This window comes from Calypte anna, chromosome 25 (assembly GCF_003957555.1).
Source record: "Calypte anna isolate BGI_N300 chromosome 25, bCalAnn1_v1.p, whole genome shotgun sequence".
NCBI classification, from domain to species: Eukaryota; Metazoa; Chordata; class Aves; order Apodiformes; family Trochilidae; genus Calypte; species Calypte anna.
Window position 1 is genome coordinate 393,454 of NC_044270.1, and position 11,757 is coordinate 405,210.

Below are 11,757 nucleotides of genomic sequence, written 5' to 3' on the forward strand. Positions count from 1 at the left end.
GTGGCGCTAGGGGGGTGGGGATAAGGATGGGGATGGGGACGGGGCTGGGGGTAGGGTGGGGATGGGGATAAAGATGGGGATAAGGATGAGGATGAGGTGGACCACCGGAACTCCTCCTCCGCCGGTCCCGGAGGGGCGGGGCTGGGGCGGGGCCGCGGCTCCTCCCTCCCGGCAGCCGCATTCGCCGCCGCAGCGCCAGGAGGTGAGCGGGGCTGGGGCCGGGGGTCTGGGGACACTACTGGCTCCAGGCAGGGCAGGGGGGAAGAGGGGAAGGGGAAAGGGAAGGGAAAGGAAAGGGCGGCCTCCGTCCCTCCCGGCAGCCCCGCTCCGCTGGGTGATGCTCGGTGCCGAGCCGCCCCTCCCTGCCTGCCCGTGGGTACCGGGACCGGAGCTCTGCCCCCGGCCAGGGAAGGGCCGGGCCATGCGCAGCCTGCGGCGGCTGCGGCATTTCGAAGGCCGGGGCCGGGCGTCTCCTCGCCCCCGCCTGGGCTGAGCCCCCGGCACTGCCCCCTCCCCTGCCCGGCTGAGGGTTCAAGGGCGTTTTCTCCTTGATGGCATCTCCGAGCTGCCATTGCCCGCCGATTCCCGGCACAGAGAATCACCCCGGATCGCTCAGAGCCTCCTCGGACCAGGCTTTGGGGAGCAGTCGCCGGCTGCAGCCCCTGCCCGGCCGGGCCAGCGCTCCGCGGGGGTCTTGGGGGGCAGCCCTGCTGCTGGGGGTGTTCCCCTCGCTGAGCCTCCGACCTCCTGCAGCTGGTCCTGCCCTGCTCGGTGCCTGCAAGGTCACCCACCCACCTCTCGCCCTGCCCCTTCTTCTTCAGGTAGCTGCTTCTGCGTTCTCCCCCGCTAACTGAAAGGTTGCTCGGTGTTTGCAGGGAGCTGGATGGTCTGAAGAGAGGAGCTGGGGGGCTCTCCAAGGAGCCCCGGCATCACCAGTGAGGCAGCATCATGTTAGCTCCAAAGAAAGGCCTGCTCTGCAACCTCAACCACATCCATCTGCAGCACATCTCCCTGGGGCTGCATCTCTCCCGGCACCCGGAGCTCCAGGAGACCTCTGACTCCATGGGTGGAAAAGACCAGAGCGGCTTCACCAACTGCCCTGAGAACTGTGAGCAAGTGGATGCTAATTCTAACAGTCCCTCCGTGAAATGCCAGTGCTGTGAGTCCCACACTCTGCAGCCGGTGACGTTGGGTCTCCAGAACCAGGCAGCTCCAGAGGATTTCCAGTGCCTGCATGCTGAGGAGGAGGTGGCTTCCCCTTGTGATACCCCTTGTGATCTGGCTTACTCCTCCTCTTCCTCCTCTGGCAGTACCTGCTCGGATTTCAGCTTGGATGACTCCCCCATCTCTGTGTACTGCAAGGGGTTCTCCAGAGAAGAGTCCCAATGCCCCGAAAATCAGCCCAGCACCATTCCCACAGAAGACAGCCAGGATGATCCGTCAGTGGTTGACCAGAGTAGGACGTGTGATGGAAGAGACGTCAACCTCAACCCCCCATTGCTCCAGAGATCAGACACAGTGGCTGGAAAGAGCCCTGACAGCCTCTGCAGCGGCGCCTCGCTTGACTCCCAGGGCAACGAGACCTCTCCCAGCACGGCAGTGCCAGAGGTCACCTCTGCCAACCTCGACCCCAACTGCAACTCCCTCCCCAACCCCGATGCCACGCCACCAGCACCCCCCGTGCCAGCACGGTGGGATCGTGGTCCCAGCAGCGCTCCTGAGCTGCGGCCCCGAGCTGGCAGCGTCCCCAGGCCCAGCAGCGTCCCCCCGCCCGTGCCCCCCCGGCCCCGCAGGCGCCTGCAGGTTCTCAATGCACAACGAGCAGAGCAGCTGCTCCTGCCTGTGCAGCCCAGCTCTGGTGAGCCCTGCAGAGACGCAGGCAAGAAGACCATCACCTCCTTCCACGAGCTTGCCCAGAAGAGGAAGAGGAACGCTGCTGGGCCTCCTCTTGCCCAGGCCAGGGCTGACCAGAGCGACTGGCTGATTGTCTTCTCACCAGACACAGAGCTGCCACCCCCCAGCGAGCTCCTCTCTAGCACCGTGGGCCAAGAGCCAACCCGGCCCCAGCTCCAGCACGACTGGGCAGCAAAACCACCCAGCTCCAGGCAGAGAGAGGTGACCACGTTCAAGGAGCTGCGGTACCGCAGTGCCTCCAGCAAGCCCAAGGGCCGGGCAGCCGCAGAGCGGGCAGAGACGGTGGCACCTCAGAACCCGCCAGCACCCCTCGAGATGGCCATAGGCAATGATGGCTCAGGCTGGATGCCACCCGTGCCTCTGGGGGGACATTTGCTGGCACCTATGGAAAGCCACCAGCCAAAGAGGAGGAGATCCCGACCGGGGCTGCAGCCCATTGCAGAGGGACAACCAGGGGACCCAGAGGAAGGGGAGCGGCCACCCCGAAGCTGCCTCCCAGGGGAGAAGGGGCTGGGCTGCGGTGGTGATAGAGCCGTCCTGTTTCATAGGCTTGGAGGATCTGGAGGGGACCCATGGGTGCCAGGGACAGGCAAGAGAGGAGACAAGATCTGCAAGGAGGGTAAGAGCTGCCCTCGTCCGGGCAGGGCTCAGGGCTCTCACCCTGGGCCCGAGTGGGGATGGGAGGTGACCACGTCCGGGGCTGCCGGACCGGGGCTGCGGGTGGCAGCTGCCCCTCGCCAGCCGGCACCAAACGCTCCTGCCCCACCGCGGATCTGGGCAAAGCCCTGGGGCTGATGCTGCCCCCCCTGCGAGCACAGGTTCCCCCTCCCGTCCCCCCCCCGACTGTGCTCGGACGGGACACACGGCCCGGGAGGGACCGGCGCTGCGGCCCCCGGGACTGCCCCGTCCTTTCCCGTCTGCCTGGGCCCGGGCTGGCCCCGCCAAGGCGGCACCTCCTCACCCCGCCCTGCCCGCGGGCCCTTCCTCTTCCCCGACCTTCCCTCGGGGATAGGCCCTGGGCGGGCAGCGGGGCCCGACCGGCCCGGCCCGCTCCGCGGCTCCATGGGCGACCCCGAACCGGCTGTCCCCGGCCCCGGCACGGCCCGCGGTGAGTGGAGCCGAGCAAGGGCAGAGGCTCCTTGGGCTCCTCCGGGGAGCCCGGCCCAGGCCCCGCCTGACCCCGCCACCGCTTCTCTCCAGCCAGGGCCCCGCCGCCCGCCGCTGGAGCCGTCCCGAGGACCGCCCGGCCTGGCGGGGGGAGCACGGAGGGAACCCGCCGGCCCCGGGAGGAGCAGAAGAAAGGTACCAGCTCCGCCGCCACCGCCGCGTTCGGGGCCGAGCGGAGCGGAGCCTCTGCCCGACCCCGCCCAGCGGGATGCGGGAGGTGCCGGGGGCGGGACGGGGCGGGGGGACGGAGACCCCGGGTCTAGGGGGTGGGTGCGAGGGGTTCGGCCCGGAGGCGGGGGATGGGTGGAAGGTACCGGGAGGCCCGGGAGCTCTGCCCGCTGCGGTCCCGGCTCCGCTCGGCAGGTGGAGCGGTGGAGCCGGGGCGCGGGCGGGGCCGACCCCATCTTACGGCTCCGAGGGGTCCCCGAATCCCCCCGGGAGCTGCCGGTTCCCACGGCATCAGCCAGGCACGAACCACCTCTCCTTCCTCCCCCGTCTCCCCGGGTCCCTCCCCGGCTCCCCCCGTGTCCCCTGCCCGGGACGTGCCCGCTGTGTTCCCCCCGTACCTCTCGCTGCCGCTGGGCCGAGGGGGTTGCGGTGCTGGGGGGTCGGGTGCGGGTGCTGGGCTGAGCCCTCCCCTCCCGTTGCCCCCCAGCCCTACTGATCGCCCTCAGCTCCGCCGTGGATAAAGTGATCGCCCACTTCAGCACCGCGCGGAACCTGGTGCAGAAGGTGAGGGGGGGTCTGCGGGCGGGGGAGCTTTGGGAGGGATCCCACACCCTCCCTGCGGGCTCGGGGCTGTCGTTCCCCTCCTGCTCCTCTTCTCCTGCTGCAGGCTCAGCTGGGGGACAGCCGGCTCAGCCCCGAGGTGGGGTATCTGCTGCTGCACACCCTCTGCCCGGCGCTCTGTGCCTTGGTGGAGGATGGGCTGAAGCCCTTCCAGAAGGATCTTATCACAGGCCAGAGGAAAAATTCCCCCTGGAGTGTGGTGGAAGCCTCCGTCAAAACAGGTTGGTAGGAGAGAAGTGCTGCTGGAGAGAGGCTGGGTTCTGCGTCCCTGTGTTCCTGGAGTAATTTGCCAGCCTGGGATGGGGAGGATGTGTCCCCAGGGCAGTGACTGAGGGTGTTGTTAATCCCACAGGTCCCAGCACCCGCTCTCTGCAGTCCCTGTGCTGGCATGTGGCCGGGCTGTCCCCTCTCAGCACTGCCAGACAGAAGTTTCATGCCTTTATCCTTGGCCTTTTGAAGTGAGTGTTGGCCCTCGCTGGCCCAGGTTGTCCTTGCTCTTGTGACAGGTTGGTGCAGAGTCCTGAGGGCTCTAACCTGGGTTCCCTTTGTCTTGTTTAGCACTAAACAGCTGGAACTGTGGATCTCTCACCTTCAGAAGAGCCCAGGTAAGGACACAGTGCCCAGAAACCTCCCACCCAAGACTTCTCCTCCTTGCCAGGGTGATAACCCTGTACCTGTTTCACCAACAATGCTTGACTGGGATTTCTGTAATGGACAAGGACATCACTTCCCGTGGCTGTCGTGTTGGATGAGGACAGTCAGGCAGACAGTCTGGAGCATCTTTTGGACCTGCTAGGACAGCTCAGCTGGTCCTGGGGGGGGTGTGTGGGTACAGGCAGGGTATTTCCAGCACTGTCTGTATCCCCTAGGTGTGATCTCCATGCTGTATTCACCCGTGGCCTTCTTTGCCCTGAGTCAAGGCCCTTTTCCCCACCTCGCTGATGAACTGCTGCTGCTCATCCAGCCCCTCTCAGTGCTGACTTTCCACCTTGACCTGCTCTTTGAACACCACCACCTCTCTGTGGATGTAAGACCCTTGTCCCGTCAGCTGGAGTCACCCCTCTCTCCTGCCCATCACCCCGCTCACGCTCGTGGGGCTGTGCAGCCTTCTCTGGATGGCCAAAGCTGTGCTGAGGGGGCAAGCCTGGAAGATGAGGTCCCCCCTGATGCTGTGGGGAGGGCAGTGGGTGCAGAGGGCAGCACAGGATGCCAGTCCTGGGCAGGGCTGGTCCCTGGCCCCCAGGTAGGGGCTGCCTTGCAGCAGACCTTCCAGCAGGTGCTGCGCTGGGGCGATCGGCTCAGCCGCACTTTCCTGGGAGCTGAGGGCTCTCCGGAGACACAGGGGCTGGAGGCAGCTCCTCCAGAGCCAGGGACTGGCCCCAGTGGCTGGTGGGGCCAGCTGAGTGAGGCCTCCAGGATTTACACTGCTCCTAGCAAGGAGAAGTTTCCCTTCGTCTGGTGGACAAAGCTGCGGGTGGCTGCGGGGGATTCCGGCCCCAGCCAGGCTGCACGACCCCACGGATCAGTACCCGAGACCAGAGGCACTGAGCTGCAGCTCCTTCAGACCAAAGCTGCCCCTGAACTCCCCAGTCCAAAGCCCAGCAGCAGTGCTGATACCTCTGGGACCTCTTCCCCTGAAGACATCATCATCCTGCCTGCTGGAGCTGGAGCACCCACCAAGCCTGATGGAGAGAAACTCCTGGCTGCTTCCCCAGAGCCTCCCGTGAGCAGGAACCAGGCAGCCCCTTCCAACACAGAGCCTGGGGGTCCTCCTGGTCCTGACAAGGGCAGCTGGCTGGGACGCCTTTTTGGAGCCACCAACCCCTCTGCCAGGAGCCTCCCTCCCAGCCTTGACACCATCTCAGCCAGGTCCAGGTAAGAGGTTGCTTGGGCAGGCAGGGGGCAGGAGGGGTTTTTCCTTGCACTGCCCAGGTTCTGCTGTGCTGGGGGTGAGTCCTAAGTGCTGTTGCCATCACGTTACCTCTGTCCTTCAGAGCTCATGGTGGAGGCTGTGTCCTGCTTGATAATACAGCCTTGTCAGTGCCCAGAAGAGTTTGTGGGTTTTTTGTTTTGTTTTGTTTTTGTTTTTTTTAAGCAGAATGGGTGGGAAAAGGCTTCCCTGGTGATTTTGTGGCTTTCTTTGCTTTCTGCCAGGAGACCCTCTAGCTGGCTGTCTCCCAGCACACGTGTCCTGGCTGTGGTGGTGAAGGGGCTGATGTCTGAGAAGAGCCGTGATCAAGAACAGCCAGAGGGCAACACATCCAACACGCCCCAGACTCAGAGGTGATGCAGGGCACTGTAATTTTGGGGCTGGGAAGCTGGTTGGGGGGGTAAGGGAAGCAGGGCATAACCTGGACATCCTACACACCTTGCTGGAGAAAAGTGTCACTGCTCCTTGTTGCTATCTTGCACGTTGACTTCTCCACTGGGAATTTTGCCCTCCTTCTGCTGGGTGGGCTTGCTGTGATCAGTTGTTTTTCCTAGACATTATTTTTTTGGGGGGGAAGGGGAGGGAAGGGAAACTCAGAGTTTTCTGTTGTGCTTTCTGGATTCATAAGTAGATTGTTCAGGGAGATTATGTGGCAGCTGTGACCAAACTGTGACAGGTCACTGAAGCTGTCCTGGTCCCTTCAGTGCTTGCACAGACTCTGTCCAAGTGCAGTGCAGAGGGCGAGTGGGCATCCCCCTTCTCCTGAGCCCTCCCCAGCTTGAGAGGTCCCCTCTGTGCCTGCCCAAGTGCTGCTCATGTTCTGGCTGCTCTCAGGGACAGGTTTTGAGCTGTGGCCTCTCAACCATGTCCATTGTCAGGTGGAATCTCTGCCTGAGGAGGAGGTCCCTGGCTCCACATGAGCCTCAGAACCTCTCCTGAGTCCCGTGGGAGTTTGGTACCTGGGGGGCTGAATGGTTTTTGTTGTGCAGGGCTGTTCGGGCACTGTGTGACCACACGGGTGCTGCTGAGGGTCACCTGAGCTTCCAAAAAGGGGACATCCTGCAGCTGCTCTCCACCGTGGATGAAGACTGGATCCGCTGCTGCCATGGAAACAGCACTGGCCTAGTTCCTGTTGGTTACACATCCCTCATTTTGTGAGGAGGAGGAGCCCAGAGGAAGGAGCTGAGCTTGCTGAAGCAGGTGCCACCTTGGGGGGGGGGACACTGTCTCCTCCCTCACCCCTTTCAGGGTTGGCAGTTCTGCAGGAGCCCCCGGTGCCCACCGGTGCCATGGGCACATCCCGGGAGCCACCGCCACGCGTGTCCCCACGGAGCTGCTGCCACTCCACCCTGAGCCCCCCGTGGGCTCTGCTCACCTCTCCTCAGACCCACTGATGACCCAGACCCACACCAGGGCAGGGGAGGACCCTGGCCCTGTGCAGTACTCGCAGTCCCTTCATGTTGTCTCAGTGCCACCCAGTCCTGCCACCACCACCACCTCCACCTGCTCTGCTTTGCCTTCTGGCCAGGACAGTCCCAGCACTTTGTAAATAGTTGTAACCACAGGAACAAGTTTATTCCAGGGGGGAAGAAAGCTGGAAATAAAGATTGTGACTCACCTGCCCACGTGTGAGAATGGATCACTGCAGCCAGGGGAGGCTGGAGCTGGCCCTGGGCTACTGGGGAGGAGATGCTCCTGGAGGCGAAGGCAGCATGGGCCCTGCTGGTGTTCTGTGGTGTCAGGGATGGAGCCCAGAGCCCAGGACAGGGGTTGTGCCTTGGCAGAAAGTGTCCCGTGTGGATAGAGGTGGCTGCAGCCAGCCAGAGCCAGAAATAACCCTGGAAAAGTGTGTGTCAGGCTGGCTGGTAACCAGCCCCAGGAGATGGCAGCTGCACAGCACTGGTAAAGGTCTGAGTAGGTTTGGTTGTTTATTAATTTTATTTTTTTTTAACTGACTCACAGGACTGCAGTTGGAGCTGGGTGGCTTTTATTTATATATATTCCCCACTCCCTCTGAGATTTTTTCATTGCTTGTGATTTCAGACCCAACTATTTAGATTTTGCACTGGACTTCCCAGTAGGAGGAAGACAAAAGGGTCACGAGGCAATGGCAGCTTCTCTGAGGGGCACTGGGTCAGGGATCTGCCCCATGGACCAGGAACCACATCTCATCCATCAAACTCCCCGTGGTTCAGAGCAGAGCAGCCCCTGCTTCAGCCAAGGGGCTGAGTTTTGCTTCCAGGCTAAAGCTGCTCTCTTTTGACACCATTCCCATTTTCATTTCTCTCTCTGGAACTTTTCTTCCCAGACGAGGGACATTATCTTTTAATTGGAATGTTATTTGGTTTGCCTTAAGTAGGTTTTGATTGAATTCCACAGCTGCCTCCAGACTTTAAAATGGGGTCAAGCCAGCAGGAGATGAATCCAGGTACTATTTCAACGTTTTTTGTGGTTTTTTTTTTTTTTAATTAAAAGACACCCTCCCCCTCCCCAAACCACCACAATCCTCACTGGGTGTCTCTAGTTTAAGAAGAGGACAAATGCATGGGTCAAGCAGGGAGAGCTTGATGACCACAGAGATTCTGGCTAAGGAATGGAAGAAGAAAAATTAAGTCACAATCACGATGGTTCATCCACGAGCTGCTTCATTCCTACAGTTACCAAACATATTCCCAGAAACCACCTTTGAACCAGATGATGTTTAAGCCCTAAAAGATTTGTAAGGCCTGTGTCTCATTAATGCCACCTTTGCTGGGGGGGTAGTAGGGGCTGATGAAGATGGGTTGGAGGGATGGGAAGTTCTCAGTGTCCCAGTGGGGCAGGGGGAGGGGGCTGGCTTGCTGCCTTTCTCCCTTAACCTGACTTCTGGTTCTGGAGAAAAAAAGCCCTCATCTGGCACACTTGGGTCATAGAATCAAAGAATGTGAGAGGTTGGAAGAGATTTCTAGAGATCAATGAGTCCAACCCCCCTGTCAGAGCAGGATCCCCCAGGGCAGGACACACAGAACACATCCAGGGGGTTTGGAAAGTCTCCAGAGAAGGAGACTCCACAACCTCTCTGGGCAGCCTGGGCCAGGGCTCCCTCAGTCTCACACTCCAGAAGTTTCTCCTCATGTTGAGGAGGAACTTCCCATGTTCCAGCTTCAACCCATTATTCCCTGTCCTATTCCTGGGCACCACTGATAAGAGATTGTCCCCTCCCTCTTATCCCAGATGTTGATGGACATCCATAGATCCCCTCAGCCTTTTCTTCTCCAGGCTGAACAGTTCTCTCACTCTTTCTCCCCAGCAAAGATCTCCAAGTCCCTTCAGCACCCTCACAGCTCTCCCTTGGCCTCTCTCCAGTAGATCTCTGTCTCTGGAACTGGGGAGCCCCAAACTGGATCCAGGATTCCAGGGGTGGTCTCCCCAGGGCAGAGCAGAGGGGGAAGAGAACTTTGCCCCTGTGCTCAGCTCTGGTGAGGCCACAGCTTGAGTCCTGTGTCCAGTTCTGGGCCCCTCAGCTCAGGAAGGAGATTGAGGTGCGGGAGCAGGTCCAGAGAAGAGCAAGGAGGCTGTGAAGGGATCCAGCAGAATTCCTGTGAGGAAGGGCTGAGGGAGCTGGGGGTGTTGAGGCTGGAGAAGAGGAGGCTCAGGGGAGACCTCATCACTCTCTCCAACTCCCTGAAAGGAGGTTGGAGCCAGGGGGGGGGTTGGGCTCTTTTCCCAGGCAACTCTCAGCAAGACAAGAGGGCAGGGTCTCAAGTTGTGCCAGGGGAGGTTTAGGTTGGAGATGAGAAAGAATTTCTTTCTGGAGAGGGTGATCAGGCATTGGAATGGGCTGCCCAGGGAAGGAGTGGATTCTCCGTGTCTGGAGAGATTTCCAAAGAGCCTGGATGTGGCACTGAGTGGGCTGGGAACCACGGGGGGAGTGGATCAAGGGTTGGAGCTGATGATCTCTGAGGTCCCTTCCAACCCAGCCCATTCTGTGATTTTATGATTCCCTGGATCTGCTGGATACTTTTCCTGATGCCCCCCAGGACACCACTGTCCCTCTTGGCCACATTGCTGACCCCTGGAGAATTCCCTGTCCTCCAGGACTCCAAGGTCTCTTTCCCTGGAGCTTTTTCCCAGCAGGATTTCCCCTCCTCTGGTTGGGGTTATTCCTGGGGGTCCAACAGTGACAGAATGGAACCCACGGGTGTCAGGGGATGGTGAGGTGGGGCCAGGAGTCTCCTGACTCTCAGTCCCAGGGGTAACTCCAGATAATTATTCCCAGATAATCTGGGAAGAGGTGCTGAACACGAAGAGGGAACGGTTGACGTACCGACCTGCCGCGTCACCACCGCAGCCTCTGACTGCCCCAGGGTCTGCAGACACGAGGCCATCATCCCTCCTGCCAGGGGCTGACCAGCATCAAACTCTGTCCTGGGACCCTCAGGATGATGGGGATTCGAAAAGGACGGGGCAAGAACCCCGTCAAAGAGGCTGGAAGAGAGTCAGAAGACAACAGGAGTGGTTGAGAGAGAGGCAAGGGAAGGAAAATCCCAGACATGTCAAAGAAAACCCCACAAGTCATCGATAGGAAAAGATTTTCCATTTAATACTAGACTCTCAGGATTGAGATGCAGGCTTTTTTTTTTTTTTTTTTTTTTTTTTTTTTTTTATGCAATTACATCCAATGTTAAAATTGGTAATACATAATTTACAAAGATTAACATCAAAACAATGATCTATTTAGATATGCTTTGTAAAAAGGAAATATATTAGCAGCATTTATTTTCAGCAATCACACAGCCTACACCCATGCAGACTAAAGAGTTCAGATCTATTTGCAGTAATGTAGTGCTTCCTGGTCTTAAAACAGCAATCCTGGTGACACACTGGTCTTCTCGTTATTATAAAATAACCCAAAAATAAAAAAAGTCATTAATTTCTACACCAGTAAGAAAAACAACTCTTTGCACTTACCTAACATTTGATTGTCTAAAAAACATTTTGTTTAGTCTTTCAACAAAAGAAAGATAAAATGACAGAGCTAGTGTCTGGCTTCTGTACGCACTTTATTTTTTATTTTTTTTTTAAAAACTTTTTTTTTTTTTTTTTTTTAGTGTTTAACACCATTTGAGACAATGATTTCTTGTTTTAAACTAAATGAGACAACTCAAAGGTTTTTTGGACATGCGATATTCCTACTACACGCACGAGTATTTTATACTCAGGGTTCCTGGTACTGTACAGTGCTTCTCTACAGTAAGAAAATATTCCAAACTATTTTCTTATTTCTTTTTTTTTTTTTAATAAAATATTTTTTCTCAAAGGGTTTTTTTCCTTTCTTTTTTTTTTTTCCTCTTTTTTTTTTCCTCCTTTTTTTCCCTCCTTTTTTTCCCTCCTTTTTTTTCCCTCCTTTTTTTTTTTCCCTCCTTTTTTTTTTTTTCCCTCCTTTTTTTTTTCCTCCTTTTTTATTTTTTTTCCTCCTTTTTTTTTTTTTTTCTTCTTTTTAAATCAACACATAAAAGTTAATGGAATGAGTCATGTTCCACTAAGAGTAAAATAATTATAATAATAACAAGAATGTACATTAGGACAAGCTTGGTCCATTAAAAAGGAACATGTAACTACTGTATTGCTTTACATCCACGCAGCAGATATATACAACTTGGCACATTAAAAACTGGTTTTCTTATAAGAACACCTAAAACAGGACTGTATATGCATATGTACTTCTGAAAGACAAAAAAGCAAAGCCATTGGCAAGGGGCAGTGTCCTCCAACCACCCCCTCCCTTTGCCACAGCCTGGGGATGATGGGTGCAGGTTGGGGGATTCCTGCTGCTCCCCAGTCCCCTCTGGACATCCCAGTGCCAAGCAGTGAGGATTCAGTGCTTGGGCTGCTGCTCTCAGGAGTGAAACTTCCCATGGGCAGAGAGGGAGGGAGGTGAGGGAGACGCTGACTCTTAATTTAAGAGACAGACATTT

The 11,757-nt window shown here is 57.6% G+C and overlaps 1 protein-coding gene across 2 annotated transcripts; it reads left to right on the forward strand.

Annotated features, from left to right (window-relative positions):
* Positions 1–184: 184 nt before the first annotated feature.
* Positions 185–7,421, forward strand: RUSC1 (RUN and SH3 domain containing 1). Of its 2 annotated transcripts, XM_030465183.1 has the most exons (10): positions 185–202; positions 876–2,533; positions 3,115–3,216; positions 3,737–3,813; positions 3,917–4,091; positions 4,223–4,328; positions 4,429–4,475; positions 4,740–5,745; positions 6,025–6,153; positions 6,790–7,421. In XM_030465183.1, exons 2-10 carry the CDS (start codon positions 949–951, stop codon positions 6,956–6,958), a joined length of 3,396 nt encoding a protein of 1,131 aa, XP_030321043.1. In that variant the 5' UTR covers positions 185–202; positions 876–948; the 3' UTR covers positions 6,959–7,421. The 2 variants fall into 2 exon arrangements, with proteins under 2 accessions (XP_030321043.1, XP_030321044.1); XM_030465184.1 differs by lacking the exon at positions 185–202 and having other exon boundaries at positions 848–2,533.
* The last annotated feature ends 4,336 nt before the right edge of the window (positions 7,422–11,757 follow it).

What these genes read in the sequence shown, in the direction of transcription:
- RUSC1 (XM_030465183.1), top strand. Translation starts at nt 949, where the DNA reads ATGTTAGCTCCAAAGAAAGGCCTGCTCTGCAACCTCAACCACATCCAT. An exon ending in TTTATCCTTGGCCTTTTGAA is followed by an intron (nt 4,329 to 4,428) that starts GTGAGTGTTGGC and finishes TGTCTTGTTTAG; the next exon opens with CACTAAACAGCTGGAACTGT. An exon ending in TCACCTTCAGAAGAGCCCAG is followed by an intron (nt 4,476 to 4,739) that starts GTAAGGACACAG and finishes TGTATCCCCTAG; the next exon opens with GTGTGATCTCCATGCTGTAT.